This window comes from Erythrolamprus reginae, chromosome 4 (assembly GCF_031021105.1).
Source record: "Erythrolamprus reginae isolate rEryReg1 chromosome 4, rEryReg1.hap1, whole genome shotgun sequence".
NCBI classification, from domain to species: Eukaryota; Metazoa; Chordata; class Lepidosauria; order Squamata; family Dipsadidae; genus Erythrolamprus; species Erythrolamprus reginae.
In genome coordinates, this window is record NC_091953.1 from 58640670 (window position 1) to 58665867 (window position 25198).

The window sequence follows — 25198 nt, forward strand, 5'->3', positions numbered from 1 at the left end:
GCTTGTTATCAGGGGATGTCTTATTTGGAGGGAAACATGGAATTTATTTTCCTTTAGAGCCACTGCAAATAAATTGTCATTTATCCTAATCCCAAATTAACACACTCAAAAAAACCATTGCATTTCAATATAAAAGATCAACATGGATGCATAATAAAATAAAAATTACTACTAGATTAAATCTAACTTTAAAATTGCATAAAGAATATCAAGCCATACTTGGTTTCGCTCACCTGTTGATTCATACATAACTTCAAATTTCAGAAAGACAGATAATTATAAAGTGCTCTAAAAATATTTTCATTTTTGACAGAGGAAAACAATAAACATTTTAATCATGATTCCAGATTGGATTTAATTTAAAAAATTAACAATCAAGGTATTCTAAATTGCTGGCATAGAATGGATTTCATTTTAATCCAGAAAAAATGCAAAAGTTAACTCATCTCTACCTGTTTCTGTTCTCGAAACCGAGCTACGTCCAGATGAGAGCGAAAGGAACTCAAGACATGGTAGGCAGCTGCACGCATGTTACTGTCATAGCTGCTAAGAGCAGCTACTGTCAAGCCCAATGCATTGACTTCAACAAACTTATGGCATGCCACCACACACTCTGCACAGCAGGAAGAAGAGAAATAGCATTTTTAATAAGAAAATATTTCAAAAATACCACTGGGGAACAGTTTGTAACACAGTTGCTGTTGAGTTTGATTTTTGAGCTTTTTAATAGTTAACTAGGCATGCTAGTTTCAAAACCGTAGTTAGTTTTCTTCTACCACATCAGGGTTTTTTTCCCCTACACATTATATAATATAGTTAATTAGGCAGTTAATGAGCATCAAATTGCATTTTGTACATAACCACCTTGCTAACTTGGAAAATCCCGGAAAATCTTGGTGCAGTCAGTGATAAGCAGGGTGAGTGATTCCACCAAGATTTGAAGGCCATGAAGGCACGGTTTCAAGGTAGATGGGATGTACATATGATGGCTGACTATTGTTGGAGCATCAAATGAGAATGTCCATAGATTAAACACTCCAGAAAAAACTATAAGCGAAAATGCTTACCTTAATACAGTGATTTTCAACCTTTTTTGAGCCGCGGCACATTTTTTACATTTACAAAACCCTGGGGCACTATTTTTTCCCTCCCTCCCTCTTTTTCTCCCTTCCTTTCTTTCTCTTCCTTCCTTCCTCTGTTTCTCTCTCCCCCCTCCTACATGTCTTTCTCTCTCTCTCCTTCCCTCCCTCTCTTTCTCTCTCTCTTGCTTTCTTTCTCTCTTTCTCTCTCTCTCTTTCTTTCTCTTGTTCTCTCTCTCTCTCTTGCTTTCTTTCTCTCTTTCTTGTTCTCTTTCTCTCTCTCTCTTTCTTGCTTTCTTTCTCTCTTTATCTCTCTCTCTTTCTTTCTCTTGTTCTCTCTCTCTCTTGCTTTCTTTCTCTCTCTCTTGTTCTCTTTCTCTCTCTCTTTCTTGCTTTCTTTCTCTCTCTTTCTTTCTCTCTTTCTTTCTCTTGTTCTCTCTCTCTCTCTTGCTTTCTTTCTCTCTCTCTTGTTCTCTTTCTCTCTCTCTCTTTCTTGCTTTCTTTCTCTCTTGCCTTCTCTCACTCTTGCTTTCTTTCTCTCTGAGCTTCGCGGCACACCTGACCATGTCTCGCGGCACACTAGTGTGCCACGGCACACTGGTTGAAAAACACTGCCTTAATATGTATAATTACCACTCAATAAAAAACCAACATTTGTATGAACACAATTTAACTTGCAGTAACTATCATAGCCTTTGTATTATTAACATTATTCTTTGTAAACAGTATATTTGGTAAGTTTTTCCTTTCCTTTCCTTTATATGCACAATTTGTATGACTTTTGAGGATTTCCTATAGCTTAAGAAGTTGATGTGATAGACAAAAACTGTAGTTATTTTTGGAGGCCAAAAGAAAACAAGTCACAGGTTTAAGTCAACAAAATTGCTGTTCCCCACTGTAATTTAGGAAAATAAAATCTGAATGCACACATTAAAATCACAACAATCGCCAGCCGAATTAATGGCAGTCTTGTTGGAAAAAAGTCTTGTCACTGTCTCCTATATAAAGTTGAATTGCTTTAAAGTTCTCCTCACAGATAAGGATCCCTACTGTACCATTCTAATGAAGTCTAGATTCTGGTATAAATACCATTTTCCCCCTCCCTTTTTCTCAGTTCACCTCTTATCAGACTGCATATTCATGGCCAGTAAAAACAGAGTAGTTATCTCTTCTTACACTTTTCTATGTATGCTATGCGAAGGATTTCAATTTTTATTTGATCAGTACATATATGGAGCAGTAAGTCTAATGAAAATCATTGCAATTGTGAGGACAGAGGCAGAATGAAAAACGGTTCTGGTTAATCCCCCAATTCCATTCTATCAAAAGACATATTCTATCAAGGATAAAACCTTTTCATGGACAAGGCCTCCATGAACTTTCTGAAGATTAATATGAAAATTGGTCTGGGACATACAAAGAAACATGTACCAAAAAACCTTGGCCTTGCCATCTAGAATCATTTGCTAATGTAGCTTTAATTTATGTTGAACACAGAGTTTATTTACAGAACCTTGGAAAGATGGCTGCTAAACAAACATTTGCTCATACAATCATCAGTTCTGGAAACTGCCATATCTTTCTCTTTTTTTAAAGTAACATGGTTTAAAATAATGAGAATTATTAAACATTTGTCTCACAGTGTTGTTATAAAACCACAAAAAAACCCCAAAAACAAACACGAGTCCTTTGGCCCACATCCATAGCTAAGGATGCTCAACTGTCCTGTAGAATTCTATAGCCAAAAGGATCGCAAAGTTAGCCTGTTTTAAAAAAACATATATATAGGATAAAAGGAAGTATAAAGGCATGCAGGACATACAATGGAATCCTCAGAGAAGATGCCACAAAAACACATAGGTACCCAAACAAGACTTCTAGAAAGAAGATACAACTGAGACAAAAGATGTTGGGGAGTCAATAGACTTCTGGATTTGACAACATAAAAGGAAAATTTTGAGACAAAAACAAAAACAGTGCTTTTTTAAAGCATTAATTATTTTTGAGTCAAAGAGAAAAGTCAAAACTTACTACAGTGATATTCAAAACACCAGCCAAAAAAGAAAAACAGAGGATGTAGGTAAGAAAATAGTAAGCCATCAAAGAAAATAAAACATCATTCTGTTTAGGGAAATGTGGCCTCATGTGTATTTCTCCATATACCTACTGTATTTTTCGGAGTACAGTATAAGACACACCTTTAGATTTTGGGGAGGAAAATAGGAGAAAAAAATCTGCCTACCATATATTAATCTGGTTAGTTTCAGTCTGATCAGCACATAATTTTATCCCCTGGTTAGGCGTTTAAAATAAACTTTATTCTGAGAGAATAATAATGAAAGAGCTTGCAAGCCGGTAAGAGCTGGGAACATCGTTAGCACCTCATCAGGGCTGGAAAGAAACATTCCATGCAAGTAGAGCAATGAAAAAAAACTTGCAAAGATTTAGGGTTTGAAAAACATTCTTCGCAGAGAGTAACAATGAAAGAGCCTGCAAGGTAAGAGCTGGGCAGATCTTTAGCACCTAGTTAGGGCTGGGGGAAAAAAGCTACATTCAGAGTATAAGACACACCCAAATTTTCAGCTTATTTTAGGGAGGAAAAAGGTGCGTCTTATACTCTGAAAAATACATAATGAATGTTTCTGATTGAAAAGTTACCCTTCAGATCTACTCGCCAAAAAGAAGCTTAGGGCTGGAACAACAACAACAACAACAACAAAGATAAAACTGAAAGAAAAATTGAATTACAGTGGTCCCTCGATTTTCACGGGTTCGAACTTCGCGAAACGGCTATACCACGGTTTTTCAAAAATATTAATTAAAAAATACTTTGCTGTTTTTTCCCCTATACCACGGTTTTTCCCGCCCGATGACATCATACGTCATCGCCAAACGTTCGTCCGCCTTTAATAAATAATTTTTTTAATAAACTTTAATAAATAAACATGGTAATAATCTAAATGGTTGCTAAGGGAATGGGAAATTGCAGTTTAGGGGTTTAAAGTGTTAAGGGAAGGCTTGTGATACTATTCATAGCCAAAAATAGTGTATTTACTTCCGCATCTCTACTTCGTGGAAATTCGACTTTCGCGGGCGGTCTTGGAACGCAACCCCCGCGAAAATCGAGGGAACACTGTATATTTAAATTGTTAAATACAATTATAATTTTGAAGCTACCTACATTTCTTTTCTATTAAACATTCTCTCTCTCTCTCTCTTTTGTGATTACAAAATAATTAAGAGTTTTGGGGATGAAATAGAGAAATTACGACCTCAAGTCCCCTTCTGTCCCATTTGCTCTCTGTTGAAAATCAGCTAGTGACTCTGAACTAAAGCTTTGTTAAAAAAAAAAAACCCATTAAGATAGTTCCATTCACTCTGGGATATATTATTTTAAAATATTGTAGTATACACAAACGCGCCATTTTTCTGAAAGCATTATTTTATCTCTGTTCATTACAGACATTTGCTCTTTCTTTCAAAGCAATCAGATTTCTAATTAATCAACTCTTTTAGATCCTACTATTGCTGGATAAGTAAAAAGACAGTTACCACAATGTAATATTTACCCTGAGAATAATATCAGAGACAGCTGGAAAATATTCTCAAATAAAAATCAGTTTTTATTTTAACTCAGACCAAGGAAACATAAATCCCCTTAGAGAATCAATCAAAAAGATACACTTCAGAAAAAGTCTAAATCAAATTCATGATGACTAAGAAGGTTGTTTGCTTCAGCAGGATTTCTGGTAAATGCCCCTAAGGTCTTGTGAAAGTTCCCCCATCTTAAGATCTCACAAGTTTAGAACTGAAACATTTCTTGTGACAACAGTGTTTATAGTATCTTCCCCAATATATAGCCCCCCCAAATGCTGACACTCTTGGAACAGACTGTCGAAAAGTTCATATTGTATTGAATGTTTCCAAACAATATAAGACAACCACTTTATATACCTGGTCTTAATAATTCACTGAATAGCTGGAGAAGAAAACATGGATCGTAGAAATCTCCAAAAGCCACATCACTTTTCCCTTTGCTTTCGAACATATGTTCTTCCTAAAATGAAAACATAAAAGAATGCATGCCTGAATTTCTATTTTTTTCTTGGATTTCAGGTCCTTTGGTTGTTTATTCTCCAAACCTACCATACAAATCCTGCAAAAAACAAACAAAAAAAAAGTACAGCTAATCTTCCACTTATGATTGGGTCCGGAATCTCAGTTGTTGACCAAAAGCGACTATCAACAGAGATGTTATGCTATATATTCTCTTAATAACTGCAGTTCTGGCTCGCCCAGTTGAAGTCATTAAGCAATCACAGGGGTCATTATGCAGAGTGCCAGGGAGAGAGCTCAAGCCTCCTGGACAGGGTGGGGCAGGGAGAGGGCTTGGGCCTCCCACCACACCCAAGAGGCAAGGGCCCTCTGCCTGCCCACCAAGGAGAATCACCATGAGAAAGATAGCATGTGTTAAGTTTTTCATCAGATTTGAGGTCCATTCCTTCAGCGCACCAAAGGTTTTCCCCTCTGGGGAGAGAAAGTGTTCTGAAAGGCACAGAATGCTGGCATTCACTAGCATTTTTTGCCAAATTTGAGTCCGTTCATGGGAGGATTTCTCAACTTTGCACAGAAGGGAGGGAAAATTCCTCAGTGCTTGCAGGATAGCGATTCCCAACCCTTCCAACTTGGCAGTCTGGCATGGGGTGGTAGTGGTGGAAAAGGGAATGGCTGTTTGAATGATAGGTACACACATGCACAATTCCATTTGTGCAAATGGAGTTGAGCAGGTGAGCTCGCCTGACGCTTTCCGTGGCCCAGTTGCGAACTGGCTGCAGCTCTGAAGTGGGCAGCGGTCCAGGGGTTGGGGACCGGTGTCATAGGGAATCCAATGTCACCGCCCCTCCCTCTCCTCCATTAGCAATCTTCCTTGCTGGCTTTCCCATTAACTTTCTGGGAACGATCAGAGAGAAAAATATAAATTGTGATCACATGATCACAAGGCACTCAGGCAACTGGTTATAAATGAGAACAGGTTGCCAAGGGGCTCTTATTTATTTATTTATTTATTTATTTATTTATTTATTCATTCATTCATTCATTCATTCATTCATTCATTCATTCATTCATTCGATTTTTATGCCGCCCTTCTCCTTAGACTCAGGGCGGCTTACAACATGTTAGCAATAGCACTTTTTAACAGAGCCAGCATATTTCCCCCACAATCTGGGTCCTCATTTTACCCACCTGGGAAGGATGTGATCATATGTGATCATGTGATTGGGGGGGGGAGCCCTACACAATGTTTTAAGACAATAAAAGTGCATTACGGGGCATAAAGCACCAGTTTCAAGGCCATCATCACTGTGAACTTAGAAATTACTGCTACATGTTGGCTTGATGATTTTTCTTTTTTGCAAAAACATTTTAACTGTTCCCTCAATAGTCAGCTCAAAACTAAATAACAAATCCTGAACAGGGATCTGATGCTTAATTCCTGAGCATCAAATTAAACTATACATAAAAAGAACAGAAATCTGCAATTAAGTCCGAGGCACCTCAGGGGAAAGAAGACGCCGATGCTGAGGGAAATGGAGTATGGTCTTCATCATTACTTCTCGATCCAGCAGGCACATAATTTCTTGCATGCTTGGTTGCTGCCACAGCGACTTTCCCAAACTTTTGCATGTTTTATGATGTTCCACAGCAGCTGGACCCCAAAGCAATATTCTAGAATTATACCAGGAGAAAAACATCTATTTTAATGTTGTACTAGAAGAGAAGATAGCAATTAAAATATTTATCTAACTTATTAACAGTAGAATAAGGCTAGCTTTTCGCCTCCACTTCTTACAAGAATGTGTTTCCTTCGCCTTCCTAAGCCATTTCAAACAAAATTAAACCATTGTGAAATGACATTTAGTCCACACTGTTCATTTTGGTAAATTGCCGAGAAATAATCACAGTGAATTATCTTTACAAAGTCTTGATTCCTGCAAAGTGTGTCAACAAAATCCCTGTCAGCAGAAGGCTTCTTTTCATAGCCAAAATGTTGTTTTTTAATTCATCAAACAAAAGCTTTACAACCGAACTCAAACTGTTACTTTCAAGATGTTCTTCTTTAACGATTCAGAAAAATATGTCAAAGACGGGAGATATTCCAACAGTATTTCTAGCTATCATGAATATTGCTTGTCTCAGATGCAAGATGATCTGATACTTAAGTGCTACCATTATATTCTTGATCACTTTGTGACCAGGAGAGATGACAAGCATTTGTCCTAGAACTCCATCTCTTGTGGGAAGAAGAGTTATGTAACAGTTTCTTGATCATTGAAATAAATTGGGAGAATGTTCAGAAGAAATGGTAGTCCCTGAATGTACCAGTTTACTAAGTTTATACTGAAACACATAGCCAAGTACCAGTATCTGATGGCCTGCAAAGCAAAGAGAAAACAAAGCGCCATTTTCCTAACAAATAAAACAACTTTATTATCTTGTCCGTCCTTGCACATATAGGGTAGGTAAGGACGCCCCATTCTGCATTTTTGCTGCTTCTTAGTTTTAAGAAGATGGCAGCCGTCAGATGATTCCTATTACTTACTGCACTTAGAGTTAGCGGCCATAAGTAGCTATGGCAGCAGTAAATAATTTAGGGAGAGACTGTAGATGTAGGGACTCAATTCTGGTATCATGCTATTCTAAGACTTTATAAATATTTCTTGACTTTCGAATGGTGTAGGGAAGGCTTCATTCCAAAACAAACAGGTGGAGCCAGGCAAAAAGTAAACAATTTCTTTTAGTAAGCTTACAATCTTAGGAGAAATTTCCTGACAGTTGCCTCCAGAAGTTGTGAAAGCTCCAACACTGGAAGTTTTAAAGAAGATGTTGGATAACCATCTGTCTGAAGTAGTGTAGATTTCCCGCCTAATCAGGGGGTTGAACTAGAAGACCTCCAAGGTCTCTTCCAACTCTGTTGTTGCTGTTGTTTTTAAAAATTGAATTGAATTAAGATCAGACTCATTACATATTTAAATAATTTTCCTATTTTGCCACATTAAAAATCATTGTTTGATCACAATGTTTTGAAGGCTTCTGAGAGTCACAATTTTTTTGAGACCCTCATGTGGCCTATAGTTTTATGCTATATACAGTGTTCCCTCGATTTTCGCGGGTTCAAACTTCGCGGAAAGTCAACACCACGGTTTTTCAAAAATATTAATTAAAAAGTACTTTGCTGTTTTTTTCCCTATACCACGGTTTTTCCCATATGTCATCGCCAAACTTTTGTCTGCCTTTAATAAATATTTTTTTAATAAACTTTAATAAATAAACATGGTGAGTAATAATCTGAATGGTTGCTAAGGGAATGGAAAATTGCAATTTAGGGTTTTAAAGTGTTAAGGGAAGGCTTGTGATACTGTTCATAGCCAAAAATAGTGTATTTACTTCCACATTTCTACTTCGCGGAAATTCAACTTTCGCGGGCGGTCTTGGAACGCATCCCCCGCGAAAAGAGAGGGAGCACTGTATCATGCTGGCTTCCCTGGTTTCGACTATGTTGTGGTTCAGCCTGAGCCAGAGCAAAGACCAGCTGCGTCTCTGCTGGCTCCATGCCCGGGGGAAGGCTGAGAGCGGAGAGGAGAGTTTTTGGCAGCCAGACAGGGGAGATAGCAGTCAGGAAAGTGACGAGGAAGAAAGGCTTGGGAGCCCAGGGGGAGGGCTATCTCAAGCAAGTAGCTTGGATTATCTGGAGTCCCTGGAGTCATTGGATGACGAAGCACAAGCTATCATTAGTATGCGACAGAGACGCATAGATCAAAGGAGAAATCAACTGAATAGATATTATCAGCGTTGAATGGGAACACCAGGGGGTTGGGTGTGGTCCTCATTAGCAGGGAAGGGTTTATAAGGCAGGCAAACCCTTTCAGCAGTGTGGAGTGTTATCTGCCTTTTCTCTCAGCGTTTTTGTTCCTGGCTCGTGGCCCAGCAGCCTTGAAGACTGGTGGGAGGTGTGTGTGTGTTTGTTAGCTCAACAGCCTCGTCTGCATTAAGAATCCTGTGTTCCTGTATGAACAATTGCCTTCGTGTATCTATTTGGAGTTCCAGTGTTTTCCTGATCTGTAAGGACATTTTCTGTTGCTTTCTTTTCTCTTTATCATTATAAAACTGTGTTTGGATTCAACTGGTGTGTCTGGCTTATCTTTTTGGGTTGGTTATAGCCTCCGGAGTGACCCAGACAGAACAGACTATATATGCTTTATAAACCCAAGCTTTGTACTTTGTAAATAGTTTATATTTATATCAACTTATTTTCTAGAAATAGTTTAAATCTTAATCTATTTTCTGAACTCAGTATATATTGGTTTATTCAACCAATTCTGGTTAAGCAAAGCATAGCAAAATAAGGCTGACGAGATATGTACATTTTTTACCTATTACAATGACCAAGATGTATATATACAAACCTGAAGTCAAGAAGGCTTAGACCATTATTTTCATACAATTTAAGTAGAAACAATATCTTCTGGTCTGAAAAAATGAAAGACAATGTAAAAATGACATGTATCTAGAGGAAACAACATTCCTAAGGACATAACCATACAATATTCGCATGGAGGCTATAAGATAGCTGTGTGTCCATCCTATTCTCTCCATTTCAGGCACTTCATGCATTCAGGTGTCTCTCTGAGGGCTTAAGTGAAAACTAACATCTTTGATTCCTTATTGTTATTCTCAGTTTTGAGCTTTTATATCCATCCCATCATCATTTTGAATTCTAATATTTTATGGAAATATTCATCATCCAGTAACACCGAAAGTTGTAAGTCCACCTGAAGTCCCTGAACCCCTATCACAAAGTTTATTCAATATCCTCCACCAGTGAGTCCACAAGCCATGATCAGGTCATCACTACTGCTATGCCTTGAGCAATGTGCCCTTCTTTCTCAAATTTTTGCTCAGTGTTGGTTTAAAAATGCAAAAAAAAATAATGTTTCATTCACGCCCTTGAAGACACAACATCTTTTAAAATTAATTTCTGTGTTCTTGATTGATTCAAGATCTTCACTTAAATGGTTTAAGTCAAACGTACATTGTTGTGGTTAGCTCTGGCCCAGCTCCTGCCCCAAGGACTGTGGATGTGGGGGAGACATCCACATGCTGCAGGCCTGTTTTGCTCCCGGTGGAATCGGCTGATGAAGGCTCCTCTGACCAAGAAGACATGAGCGACAGGGAGGAGGACAGTGGAGCAGACAGCTCAGAAGGAAATCAATTATCTAGCTCCTCCTTGGATTCGGAACAAGAGTTAATGATACAGCCACGCATGCAGAGAGCGATGCATAGGCAACAGCAACTGAGAGATTATTATCAAAGAAAATGAGGCCACCTGTGGTTGGATGGGGCTGTGGTAATTAGTGAGGCTGCTATAAATAGCAGCCTGTGGGTTTGGCCATTGTGGAGGATTATCTGATCCTTGTGTTTCGTGACTGCTTTACTGACTTTGACCTTTTGTGTGCTGATTTTTCCCGCTTTGAAACTAAACCAGGGCAAAGTGTGTTTCACTTTGTGAAAGAAGAAGGACTGTGAATTGCCTCACAGCTGCAAGCTAAGTATCACAGAACTGATAAGGGACTTGTACAAATTACCAGTTTGTTTGGAGACGAGTGCTCTTTGCTATACCAAAAGAGGGCTTGGTTTAAGTGAATTTTCATTATAAAGAACATTGTTTTGAATTTTCAAACGTGTGTGTGTCTGAAATTTGTACCTGTGAATTTTTGGCAGGAGTCTACCAGAGAGCCTGACAGAACATACATTAAGCTTTTTTGTTAACAAACACCCCTTTCAAGAGAAAATTTCCTCACCTGAAACGTTCAGCCTTGCACCATATGCTCCAAGCAGCACAGCAAAGTGATTACTCTCACAGACTGCAGGGCAGAGTTTCACAAGAGACAATAGGAGGTCCACTAACGTCTCTGAAAACAAAAAGGAAAGATATTTTTCTCCTTCCCTCCCATCATGATAGGCACGCTATTTGAATTTTTTTCAAGCACTTTCTTAACATAAAGATGCTGCACAACAAGCTGGCTGGTCAGGATCCTCTGGGACAAATAAAACATCACAACAGCAGCACACTAATTTTCTGTGACATTCCCATTCATATGAGTTATGCTATGCACAGAACTTTCTGGTGTCTAAATTGGAAACCTATAGATGTGTTTCCCACTATATGCAGGCAAGATATCCTGGGAATTGTAGTCCAAAATAGCTGAAAGGCAACAAGTTGGTGAGGACTACACAAGAATAGTTCAATGGATTTGCAGCTGGCTGAAGCATAGACATCAGAGAGTTATTGTTAATGGCGAGTATTCTGAGCAGAGACAGGTTACAAGCGGTGTGCCACAAGGGTCTGTTCTGGGTCCTATTCTTTTTAATATGTTTGTGAGTGACATAGGGGAAGGTTTGGTAGGGAAGGTTTGCCTATTTGCTGATGACTCTAAAGTGTGCAATAGGGTTGATATTCCTGGAGGCGTCTGTAATATGGTAAATGATTTAGCTTTACTAGATAAATGGTCAAAGCAATGGAAACTGCAGTTTAATGTTTCCAAATGTAAAATAATGCACTTGGGGAAAAGGAATCCACAATCTGAGTATTGTATTGGCAGTTCTGTGTTAGCAAAAACGTCAGAAGAGAAGGATTTAGGGGTAGTGATTATTGACAAAATTGAACGAGTCCAAAGACGGGCTACAAGAATGGTGGAAGATCTTAAGCATAAAACGTATCAGGAAAGACTTAATGAACTCAATCTGTATAGTCTGGAGGACAGAAGGAAAAGGGGGGACATGATCGAAACATTTAAATATGTTAAAGGGTTAAATAAGGTCCAGGAGGGAAGTGTTTTTAATAGGAAAGTGAACACAAGAACAAGGGGACACAATCTGAAGTTAGTTGGGGGAAAGATCAAAAGCAACATGAAAAAATATTATTTTTCTGAAAAAGTAGTAGATCCTTGGAACAAAGTTCCAGCAGACATGGTTGGTAAATGCACAGTAACTGAATTTAAACATGCCTGGGATAAACATATATCCATCCTAAGATAAAATACAGAAAATAGTATAAGGGCAGACTAGATGGATCATGAGGTCTTTTTCTGCCGTCTTCTATGTTTCTAATACTGTTTGTTGGTACAAACATTACAGACTGTTGTGAGTGGTCCTCGGCCAACTCTGGTAATGCTAGATCCTGATGAGGATGAGCCATGCCCATCTTGGTACCTGGGGTCAGTGGTGTTGCCAGCTGATGCAGAGAGTGAGAGTGATGGAGTAATAGACATGGATGAACCTGAGGGACCACCAGAGGTGGCAGATATGCCAATGACAGTAGGGTCTGACTTAGAGGAAGAGGAGGAGGAGGAAGATTATGAGTCTTTATTAGATGCTCGCTTTAGAAGACTAAGAAAAAGAAAGAATACTTGTATGGGCCGGGGTGGCGCAGCAGGTAGAGTGCTTTACTGCAGGCCACTGAAGCTGACTGTAGATCTGAAGGTCAGCGGTTCAAATCTCATCACCTGCTCAAGGTTGACTCAGCCTTCCATCCTTCCGAGGTGGGTAAAATGAGGACCCAGATTGTGGGGGCAATATGCTGGCTCTGTTAAAAAGTGCTATTGCTAACATGTTGTAAGCCACCCTGAGTCTAAGGAGAAGGGCGGCATAAAAATAAAATAAAATAAAATAAAATAGAATAAAATAGAATAAAATAAAAAAAATAAAATAAAATAAAACACACAAACAAATGGAAGTAGTCTGAAGTTTGTTAAGTCTAGGGAATTGTTGACTACTCCCCATAGGTATTTAAGGGTGGCTGATGGAAAATTCGAGGTGGAGTTTCAACATTTTGTAATGGAGTCAGTTGATGTTTGAGGTTTCAGCCAGGTTACGCTAGCCAACTGTTATTTCCCAGCTAAAATCCTTGGAGTAAAAGTTCCTTGTCTGCGGAGATGCTGGAAAGCTGTAACTGTAAGTCAGTGAAACTGGAGACTCTTTATCTCATAAAGGAATTCACAATTGGCTTTGATCTTCGGCAGCAGCCTTGCAGCTGGACCGTTATCTTTTAACTCCTCTCACTGAGAAGCTGCCAAGATGAACTCACATGCATGAATTTGGCTTGTATGAATGAGGCTTTCTATATAAAAGGGTTGATTTGAAATATCAGCATGTGGATTCCTCCTTTGTTTTCAATCTGCGAAGACCCGGGATACAACACAGACCAATAATAATCCCATATCCATATATTTTTTTAAAGCTTAGCATCAATTTAATTTGTTCAAGACCCTCTGGGAAAACGACCTTGAGAGAATGATGAAAATTAATTTGCTGGGAAATCAGCAGTTTTTATGAAGAGAAAGTATTTCTCACTTTTCCCTCACAAACCCCTTCTCTTCTACATTTGTTAACTTCTGTACGGTTATCATACAGTGCAAAATGCACAGTATGATACCCATATACAGTGATACCTTGTCTTACGAACTTAATTGGTTCCGGGACAAGGTTCGTAAGGTGAAAAGTTCGTAAGACGAAACAATGTTTCCCATAGGAATCAATGGAAAAGTGATTCATGCGTGCAAGCCCAAAACTCACCCCTTTTACCAGCCGAAGCACCCATTTTTGCACTGCTGGGATTCCCCTGAGGCTCCCTTCCATGGGAAACCCCACCTCCAGACTTCCGTGTTTTTGCGATGCTGCAGGGAAATCCCAGCAGGAGAATCCCAGCAGCGCAAAAACGGACGCTTTGCTGGTAGCGGAAGTCCAGAGGTGGGGTTTCCCAGCAAGGGGAGCCTCAGTGAAATCGCAGCATTGCAAAAACACAGAAGACCCCCACCTCCAGACTTCCATGTTTTTGCGATGCTGCGATTTCGCTGAGGCTCCCCTCGCTGGAAAACCCCACCTCCGGACTTCCGTTGCCAGTGAAGTGCCCGTTTTTGCACTGCTGGGATTCCCCTGCAGCATCGCAAAAACACGGAAGTCTGGAGGTGGGGTTTCCCATGGAGGGGAGCCTCAGGGGAATCCCAGCAGCGCAAAAACGGGCGCTTCGCTGGCAATGGAAGTCCAGAGGCGGGGCATCCCAGCAGCATTGGCTTGGGTTCGTAAGGTGAAAATAGTTTGAAAGAAGAGACAAAAAAATCTTAAAGCCCGGGTTTGTATCTCGAAAAGTTTGTATGACGAGGGGTTAGTAAGACAAGGTATCCCTGTATAATCATTTCTTGAAGTTCGCTGACAAATTAAGTTGAGCATTATAATACATTATTAAACTTGTATCCTTGTACGAATCTATAAATTATCATGAAAGGAACTGATAATGCTAGAGAGATACTACTGCCAAAATACATCAGTGGGCAATAAACAAAATATATGGAAAAATGGTTTGCAAATATATAAATTATACATAGACACCAAAGAAGCTAGAAAGAAAAGGAGACCTCTTAGATGAGCATTCGTGTCACTGCCTTCTTGTGGTCTCAGCATTATGGATAAAAACAGTGAATGCTGCGTGATCATCATATACAGCACTTCAGGTTTGGTTAATCTTTTTTTAAAAGAATTTTCTTTCTGGTATAACACATTTATAGCTGCATTCAGAGTTTTCAGGAAAGTCTGGTCTTTATAACGATACCTGCATGACAATTAAAAAGACATTAAGTCAAACATCAAACATTAGCAAATTATATAACAGAAGTTCTTCTGCATGCTGATATTATGTTGGCATTTGTAGAAACAATGAATGTGCTTCTGAATTGCCTTCCCAACCTGGAGTCCTCTAGAAAGAATAGATTTAATCTATCTGCCCATGTTACTCAGTGGATAATTAAGGCTGTTATTCAATTCATCCAGTAACTAATTTTTCCTGAACTTGACTTTTTAGTTGCATGCTGAATTTACTAATGCAGAGCTGTCAAACTCATGGCCTGCAGGCAGATGTGTCACACTCTGCCACGCCCACACCCAGTTTAGCAAAGGGGGGAAAAGTAATGATGCATCATGTGACAATGCCTTGATGAAAAAAGTTTGACATCTCTGACAAATTCTGGTCGGTTGGACCAGAAAAAAAAATCAAACTATTTAAATTATCTTTACATTTAATTAAAAGTAAATATACTTAATATAAGCAGGGGGTTGGACTAAAAGACCTCCAACGTCCCTTCCAACTCTGTTGTTATTATTATTATTTATAGTTTGTAACTGTGAACAGTTGATAAACAAGGACAAGGCATTCAATCATTTCATAATTATACTTGTTTGCCACATTAACAATTACAATTTGGTAGCAATTTTTGCAGATCTATTAGAGGCCAAGGAGTTTCTGGGGTTCTGGGTATTTAGGTTGTGTGCTCCAGCTTTAAAGGATAATGACATGGTGTATTAGGTATTATTTCTTAAATTAAAAGAAATTCCAAAATTAGGAAGCAATTTTGCATTCAGGCACTTGTTATATTTCATAGACACGAATGCATCCTTTATGGCCACTTCTACCAATATTTAATCTCATATTCACATTACTATAGAAGTACTGAATTTTAGTGGACTTTATTCAGGTTGATTGAAATAGTACAAGTTCTTTGTCCAGTGGCTGAAGAATCAGGAAACAGTAGAATTCTCTACATGCATATAATCTGTACATACCGTACATTATTCTAAATGCACAGAGAGGAAGAGATAATGTAGTAAAATAACTTGCATAATAAAAAACACTTCATTTGTGTAGAAGTCAGGAGTACTGGAAGTAGGAAGAACTGAGTAAGCTTCTTTGTATGAGAAGCAAATGTCTTTTTAAAAAAGCAGAAAGTCCAGTTGCCTCTTGAAAAAGCACCTTTGAGATAACCATGACTGAGAATCTCCATAGACATATTAAAGCAAACTCAACCCTGATAAGACGGAGTGGCTGTGGGTTCTGCCTCCCAAGGACAATTCCATCTGTCCATCCATTACCCTGGGGGGGGGGGGAATTATTGACCCCCTCAGAGAGGGTACGCAACTTGGGCGTCCTCGATCCACAGCTCACATTAGAGAACCATCTTTCAGCTGTGGCGAGGGGGACGTTTGCCCAGGTTCGCCTGGTTTACCAGTTGCGGCCCTACCTGGATCGGGACTCACTGCTCACAGTCACTCATGCCCTCATCACCTGAAGATTTGACTACTGTAACGGTCTCTACATGGGGCTACCTTTGAAAAGTGTTCGGAAACTTCAGATCGTGCAGAATGCAGCTGCGAGAGCAATCATGGGCTTCCCTAAGTATGCCCATGTTACACCAACACTCTGCAGTCTGCATTGGTTGCCGATTAGTTTCCGGTCACAATTCAAAGTGTTGGTTATGACCTTTAAAGCCCTTCATGGCATTGGACCAGAATATCTCCGAGACCGCCTTCTGCCACACGAATCCCAGCGACCGATTAGGCCCCACAGAGTGGGCCTTCTCCAGGTCCCGTCAACTAAACAATGTCGGTTGGCGGGCCCCAGGGGAAGAGCCTTCTCTGTGGCGGCCCCGACTCTCTGGAACCAACTCCCCCCCGGAGATTAGAACTGCCCCTACTCTCCCTGCCTTCCGTAAACTCCTTAAAACTCACCTTTGCCGTCAGGCATGGGGGAACTGAAACACCTCCCCCGGGCATGTACAATTTATGCATGGTATATTTGTGTGTGTGCTTGTTAGTAAATGGGGTTCTTTTTAAAACTTTTTAAAATATTTTAAATTTATTTGGATTTGTTACAATTGTTATATTTTGCTGTGAGCCGCCCCGAGTCCGCGGAGAGGGGCGGCATACAAATCTAAATAATAAATAAATAAATAAATAAATAAATAAATAAATAAATAAATAAATAAATATTAGATTTGTTGTACATTGTTTTATTATTGCTGTAAGCCGCCCCTAGTCTACGGAGAGGGGTGGCATACAAATCTAATAAATAAAAAATAAAATAAAGCAGTGTGTTCTCAGAATTTTTCCAGTTTGGCTATCTGAAAAATGCATCGTTGCTATAAACATAAATATGCTTACTTCAGCCCCAACTTCACAAAACTATTCCAGTCGTCTGGAACCACTTCAGTTACTGAATTCTGGATAGACAAGAAATAGTAATATATCACGCACTGCAATATAATAAAGTTTTTAGAACTAAACTGAAAAGAGCAATCCCATCCTTTCTTCATGAATGTAATGCAGCAAACTGACAAATATTAAAATTTTGGCATAACAATTTTTGAGAAATGTGTGGGTTGACTCCTATGACGTCTCTTCTATCCTTTACAATAAAGTTTTGTGTGAATTAAATCTCCTTCCACGATTAACAATTTTCCTAAATTTTAAAGGAAAAGTACTACGGTAGATAATTTTAATGTTATACGAAGGAGTTTGCAAATGATGTTAACTTGCATTCCTACCTTTTTTCAATCTCATGTGTTCATAATTAAAAACACTATTCAAATCAAACTTTTGAGTAGCTGCTTCTTAACAGACATTTGTGAAAAGTTAGAAGATTAATGAGTACTGACAGTATATTACTTGTCTCCTTTAATAGAATGCACAACTATAGAGGAAATTGGTAACATCTGGAAATTCTGTCTGGAGGAACCATAGTTACCATCTCCAAAATTCTAGCAAAATTGAAAAATTAGCATTTGCAATTATTTGTATACCCTTGGATCCATCTATGGATTTACACTTCCTAATGAAAAAATAAACCCTGCTATATTCAGCATCTTTGGTCCATCAATTCTTAATATTAATATACAAATGAATGGTAAATCCCAGTCCTCACCAATAAGTTTTCTAGCTTCAATAGCATGGTATTCTCCACTTCTGAATGTGTTTCTTGCTCTTGGCTACTATTGAAGGATAGGCTCAACCACTTTATACAGGTAACTACGAGATGTTTCCTCCATGAATGCAATTTTTCTGCAGAGGTCTCCAGAACTCTTGATACAGCATCAGCAACTATCCACCTGGAGAGGTTTGAAAAGAGTAACAGAGCAGTGGCAATGTCTATTTCAATTTTCCACATACCCTCAACCTTCCTCCATTATATAAGATAAATATAACCACAGGCAGTCCTCAACTTGCAACCATAATAGAGCCCAAAATTTCTACTGCTAAGCAAGTAGAAGGCAGCAACATAAATTGGGCCCATGAATGAAAAAGTGTGCTTAGTTTCTTTAATTGTTATATAGCTATCATATTTCCCTGAAAATAAGACCCTGTCTTATATATATATTTTGAACCCTGAAATAAGTGCTTGGCCTTATTGCCATGCACTCAAAAGCCCAATTGAGCTTATTATCAGGGGATGTTTTATTTTGGGGAAAACAGGGTACAGTGTTCCCTCAATTTTCGCGGGGGATACGTTCCGAGACTGCCCACGGAAGTTGAATTTCCGCGAAGTAGAGATGCGGAAGTAAATACACTATTTTTGGCTATGAACAGTATCACAAGCCATCCCTTAACACTTTAAACCCCTAAATTACAATTTCCCATTCTCTTAGCAACCATTTAGATTATTATTCACCATGTTTATTTATTAAAGTTTATAAAAAAAACCATTTATTAAAGACCGATGAAAGTTTGGCGATGACATATGACGTCATCGGGCGGGAAAAACCGTGGTATGGGGGGGGGAAACGCAAAGCATTTTTTAATTAATATTTTTGAAAAACCGTGGTATAGACGTTTCGCAAAGTTCGAACCCGTGAAAATAGAGGGACCACTGTACATTAAACTTTATGATTTTCATCCAAACTTCAAAATACACTAAAAAAAAGAGGATTCTGAATGTCTACTTCTGTTTTAAAATAAAAATAAATACTAAATGGTTCACATGTATAATATCACTGCTAGAAATTATGTAAACTTACTGTTTGTGATTTCCAAGTCTCTCAAGAGTTAGAGTTAATTTTTCTGTTAGATCAGTAAAGGCCTCTGTATCGGATTGTGGCAATAACTTGGAAAGAACATGACATTCCATAGTAGACGTCTGTGATGAATCCACTTTCAAAAGAGTATTCATGAGTTCTGGCCATAAAGCTTCTCTCAAGACAGACTTAACAGCTAAAAACAAGGTACAAAGTCAAAATACAAAGGAACAAATGAACATTTCCAAAATTCAGGGGATTATGTATGCATCAAAGCCCAAAGTAACAAACTGAAATCCTCAGAAGAGTTTCTTAAATATAGACTCAACAGAAGATTAGGATTTCTAGACAAGGCAGAGCTCTATCTGGAGAAATGCTTATCTGCTTGAAACAAAGGTTCATGATACTACACGAACAGAATACTACTACTAACAGAATAAGATCTAAATAAATGCTTCTTGCATTATTTATCCTAGGCCAGTGATGGCAAACCTATGGCACGGGTCTGCTGGCACGTGAGTTGTTGCCCTAGCTCAGCTCCAATGTGCATGTGTGTGCAGGCCAGCTGATTTTTGACTCACACAGAGGCTCTGGGAGGGCGTTTTTGGATTCCAGAGAGCTTCTGGGGGGGATGGGGGAGGGTGTTTTTACTCTCCCCTGGATCCAGGGAAGCCTTTGGAGCCCGGGAACAGCAAAACACAAACATACTGGGCCCACCAGAAGTTGGGAAACACCGCCTCCAGGGAGGCGGGGGAAGCTGTTTTCACCCCCCACAGCAGGGGTCCCCAAACTTTTTACACAGGGGGCCAGTTCACTGTCCCTCAGACTGTTGGAGGGCCGGACTATAAAAAAACCCTATGAACAAATCCTTATGCACACTACACATACCTTATTTAAAGTAAAAAACAAAATGGGAACAAATACAATATTTAAAACAAAGAAGTAATAAGTAATTAAGTAATTAGTAATTAAGTAATTTATACTTCTTTATTAATAAGTAAATTTAAACTTAAATCAACAAACTCCATTTCTCCTTCCTTCCCTCCTTCCTCTCCACTTCTCTCTTCCCTCTTCCTTTTCTCTCATTTCTTTCATTTTCCTCTCCCTCGTTCCTTCCCTTCATCATTTTCTCATTTTTCTCTTTTTCTCTCTCTCTCTCTTTCCATCTCTCCCTCTTCCTTTCTCTCTCCCTTTCTATCTCTCCCTCTTTCTCTTTCTTTCTCTCTCTCTTCTCTCTCTCTCACTCACTCTCTTTCTAACTCTCCCTCTTTGTATCTCTCACACTTTCTCTCTCTCCCCCTCTCTCTATTTCTCCCTTTCTCTCTCTCCCTTTCTATCTCTCCTCTTCCTTTCTCTCTCCCTCTTTATTTCTCCCTCTTATTATATTGATCAGTAAAATCTTGTGTGCTGCGGAGGGCCGGTTAAAAGACCTCAGCGGGCTGCATCCGGCCCGCGGGCCATAGTTTGGGGACCGCTGCTCCACAGGCATTGAATTATGGGTGTGGACACTCATGCATGCATGATAGCGTGCACACATGCTCTTTTGGCAGCCAAGGAAAAAAAGGTTCGCCATCACTGTCCTAGGCAATATTGTAGAACAGTGATGGTGAACCTTTTTTGGCTTGCGTGCCAATAGGGTGTGTGCGCACACAGGCATGTGCCCACACTCATGCCCTCCCCCATGCATACCCAACCCTTCCCCACTTTCCCCACCATCACACACACGCACACTGCTTCCCCTTGTGCATGCGCACAGGCCTCACTGAAGCCTCTGGACTCCTGAAGCCTGGAGACGGCAAAAAACAGCCAAACAGACCAAATGGAAGTTCTGAAACGAACTTCCGGCTGGCTTGTTGGCCTGTTTTCCACTTTCCCCAGGCTTCAAGAGGCTTCCCTGAAGCCTCTGGAGGATAAAAACCAGCCCAACAGGAAAAATGGAAGTTCAGAAAAACGCACTTCCGGTTTGCCCATTGGGCCATTTTTGGCCAGGAAGCTTCCCTGAAGCCTCCGAAGTGTGAAAATCAGTCTTCCCCAAGGCCGATAATCAGCTGGCCAGCGCATGTATATGCGCTGGAGCTGACGTAGGGCACTGCCTCACGTGCCCTCCGATATGGCTCTGGGTGCCATAGGTTCACCATCACAGTTATAGAAGCACAAATCAGCCCGACCAGATGGCTTCAAAGCAAGAGATGCAGAACAAAATATTTTAAAAAATAAATGAATCAGAAATAAAAGAACGTTTCCCACTATTTTAACAATGTTAGGCTTAAAAGGGACCGCCTTCTGCTGCACGAATCCCAGCGACCAGTTAGGTCCCACAGAGTGGATCTTCTCCGGGTCCCGTCAACTAAGCAATGTCACCTGGCGGGACCCAGGGGAAGAGCCTTCTCTGTGGTGGCCCCAGCCCTCTGGAACCAACTCCCCCCAGAGATTAGAACTGCCCCCACCCTCCTTGCCTTTCGTAAACAACTTAAAACCCATCTCTGCCGCCAGGCATGGGGGAATTGAGATCCTCTTTCCCCCTTGGCCTTTACAATTCTATGCATGGTATGTATGTATGTATGTTTGGTTTTTAATGGATTTTTAATCATTTCTAATACCAAATTACTATTGTACACTGTGTTATTGTCGCTGTTAGCTGCCCCGAGTCTCCGGAGAGGGGCGGCATACAAATCCAATAAATAAATAAATAAATATTATTCCGGAGGCACTCATAACATGGTTAGAGTAGTGTTAAAAATCAGCTGGCATGATTACCTTTTGATAAGCCTTTGAAATGTTGCTTTTCTTGACAGTCCAAGTACACGTTAACAAGGGGCATAAAAAGGGTTGCGTTCATTTTTAGAAATTTGCTTGTGCTGCTCTTCAGACACCAAAGCTCAAAATGTAACAAATGAGTGTGAGAGTACTGAATCAACAAAGCTACAATATAAACAGAAATTTCTGTGGATCGCTTGAGGCACCAAAGCTGCACATCAATGTCAACTGCTTGGGCAAAGATAGGTTCTTTCTGTATCATGCACATAAAGACCTTTTCCAACTCTTCAGTGATAGATGCAGACAACAGAATGCTCATTCCTTGAATGTGCTCTCTTGAAAAAAAGGAATCTCCTTTCAGAGAACCTCTCTGGTAGCCATCTGTGAGAAGCTGCATCAAGGTTTGTCCATGAATGTTCAAACAGATTTTTCCCCCAGTTAAAGTTTCAGATTTTGAAGTGGCTAGGTTGGCCTTGCAAAGTTGTAGCATGATTTCTTTCAGCTGGTCCATATTCATATAAATGTGCAGCTCTTGTAAAGCCTCTATCTGCAGAGATTTTGGGGGTGATGTTCTGCATCCTTCTTTTGCATCAGAGTGCAGCTCTTCCAAAACAGTCTTTGTGATGGCTTCAAAATATCTGCAAAGTATATCTAGCTGATTCCTAAGTTGTAGCAATGGACAACTCATTTTCAACAAATCAAGAATGTTGCGGCTTAGATGACTTGAAAGCAGTTTTACTTTAATTGGATTAAGATTGTGTGGAGGGAGGGAATGTTGTTCTATAGCCAGGAACCAATTTTCCAGGATAGGGTGTTTGAAGACCAAAGAGAGCATCTCTTCCATGATCTAAAATAGAAATGATTGCAATAAAAGACTTAAGAACTTCTTTGGATTAGATCAGTGTCTGATCAGCATTCTATTTTTCACTGTTGCTAACTAGTTCCCTAGGAAAATTCACTTACTCAGTAAGAAATTACTCAAGACTCACTTATGCCGCAAGGCATGGGGGAGTTGAGACACCTTACCCCCAGGCTTTTTTATACTTTGTTTTATGTTTGGTATGAATGTGCTGTTTGGTTTTTTAAATAATGATAGGGTTTTATTTGACCCCTGTGACAATCATTAAGTGTTGTACCACATGATTCTTGACAAATGTATATTTTATTTTATGGACGCTGAGAGCATATGCACCAAGACAAATTCCTTGTGTGTCCAATCACACTAGGCCAATAAAAATTCTATTCTATTCTATTCTATATTTGTTCCACTGCTATATTGTTTTTATTGCTGTTGTGAGCTGCCCCAAGTCTTCGGAGAGGGGCGGCATAAAAATCAAATAAATAAATGAATGAACGAATGAATAACTAAATGAAAGTGACAACCATTCTCTAATATGATTGAGTGGGATCTGAAAACTTACACCTGATAGTACATTCAACCTGAGTAATATATATCAATTTGAAAAAGAATATCAAAAGATTTTGACAGAAAAAAATTAAGAAAATGGTTGCACAAAACTACTTTTTACTACTTTTAAACAGTAAATGTTTTACAGCAAAACCAATTTCTAAGGGAGGTGCTAAGTTCCTCTTCACAGGATATGCTGAAGTGGAATCTAAACAGTGGTCAAGGATGCTTTATAAAGCCCTTCATGGCACCGGACCAGGATATCTGCGAGACCGCCTTCTGCCGCATGAATCCCAGCGACCGGTCAGGTCCCACAGAGTTGGTCTTCTTCGGATCCCGTTGACTAAGCAATGTCGTCTGGCGGGACCCAGGGCAAGAGCCTTCTCTGTGGCGGCTCCAACCCTCTGGAATCAACTCCTTCCAGAGATTAGAATTGCCCCCACCCTCCTTGCCTTTCATAAACTCCTTAAAACCCACCTCTGTCGTCAAGCGTGGAGGAACTAAGACATCTCCCCCTGCCTATGTAGTTTTAGTGCATGATATGACTGTATGTATGTTTTTTATATTGGGGTTCCTTACTTTTAGTTTTTTAAATGTACAATAATTATCGTAGATTTTAATTATTAGATTTGTCAATATATATTGTTTTTATCACTGTTGTGAGCCGCCCTGAGTCTGCGGAGAGGGGCGGCATACAAATCTAATTAATAATAATAATAATAATAATAATAATAATAATAATAATAATAATAATAATAATAATAATGCTTTAATCTGGATTTCTGGACTGAGATGGGTGTTGTACACAATGCATGTTCCCTATCATTCTATGATTATGTAAGGCTATCTCTGGTATTTTGCCATATACTGACCAACTAATAAGCAGTGTACAGTTACATTCTTACTGGAGTTACATTCTTACTGGAACTCAATATAATCAATCTTAGAGAGCACCTCTTCTTCTACCAGGAATTGCATATCCCAGGACCATAGCACATTTTGGAATATGTAGGCTAAATACAGAATGTCAGTTCATGAATTTCATTTTTCACATTACTATCTAACAAAAACTGTGCATGAGAGAATTTTTTCTCACAACATAATGACTCATTTTAAGCAAAAAAAGAAATATGGATTTTGCCCATGTAAATGAACAGTAAACAGCATGCATAAAGGGGTTTTTTTCCTCCAGAATATCCACACAGAAAAATTAGCACCTTGTCATTCTCAGCGTCTTGTATCAAAATTTCTGCTTCCATAAAAAGTTCAGGTTCAATCTGGGTATTTTTCTGCTCAGGCTGACCACGTAACTCTGCATCATCACCTTTGCGCAACAAGCTCTTCAACAAATCCATGTAGACAGTAACAAGGGAAAGGCCAGAATTTTTGCTCAACTGTTGACAAAAACAATAGACATTTCTTAGTGAAGAAAAAGAAAGGGGGGATTGAGAACAAAACACCCTGATTATATATTTTATCAAAAGGACATATTAATGATCATACATAGGTTCCACTTATTTATTTTGCAAGTCCGTGCAACATACTTTGCATCTATAAGCAACACTGTAATCAACTACTACAAGCATGTATCTTAGAACCCTGAATCAAGGGATTATATGGGGTTTTTTTGCTATATACAGTACACCTGCTTCAGAAAATGCATGTTTGCTCTCATCTAAAGTTGAGATGGTTCTTAATGAAAGGGACTGTATGTAACGATTAAAGTAGCTTTCAAAAAAACAAGAAAAAAATAGCTCACACAGCCGAAGTTCTCCACAGTAGTTTTTAGGTACAGAAGGACATGTTTTAAAGCCAACGAGAGCTGCTGCGGCTGGAGCTGGGAAATAGCTTCGTTCAGCTTTGTTTGAATATCCTCGTCCAGTAAAACAGAAGCACCTTTCTGGTAACTATTCTTTAACAAGGTAAAAAAGGAGGAATCCGATGGCCGCACCTCTTCCACACTTTCGTCCCTGTCTTGCTGGAACTGAGTAGGAACAAAAGAAAACACGATTGCTGTTTGTACTCCCAATACATTTGACCTAAACAGAAGAAGCTTGGTA

General features: G+C 39.4%; 1 protein-coding gene across 1 annotated transcript in view; it reads right to left on the reverse strand.

Annotated features, from left to right (window-relative positions):
- URB1 (URB1 ribosome biogenesis homolog) overlaps positions 1–25198 on the reverse strand; it is a 91291-nt gene that overhangs the window by 13979 nt on the left and 52114 nt on the right. Inside the window, exons 20-31 of the mRNA XM_070750369.1 lie at positions 24898–25122; positions 24356–24532; positions 21731–22577; positions 18977–19169; positions 17887–18070; positions 17127–17185; positions 14552–14745; positions 10940–11050; positions 9545–9608; positions 6635–6806; positions 5034–5136; positions 453–613 (exon numbers count right to left, since the gene is read on the reverse strand). Coding sequence (XP_070606470.1) covers positions 453–613; positions 5034–5136; positions 6635–6806; positions 9545–9608; positions 10940–11050; positions 14552–14745; positions 17127–17185; positions 17887–18070; positions 18977–19169; positions 21731–22577; positions 24356–24532; positions 24898–25122 — 2490 coding nt within the window. The remainder of the gene's footprint in view (positions 1–452; positions 614–5033; positions 5137–6634; positions 6807–9544; positions 9609–10939; positions 11051–14551; positions 14746–17126; positions 17186–17886; positions 18071–18976; positions 19170–21730; positions 22578–24355; positions 24533–24897; positions 25123–25198) is intronic.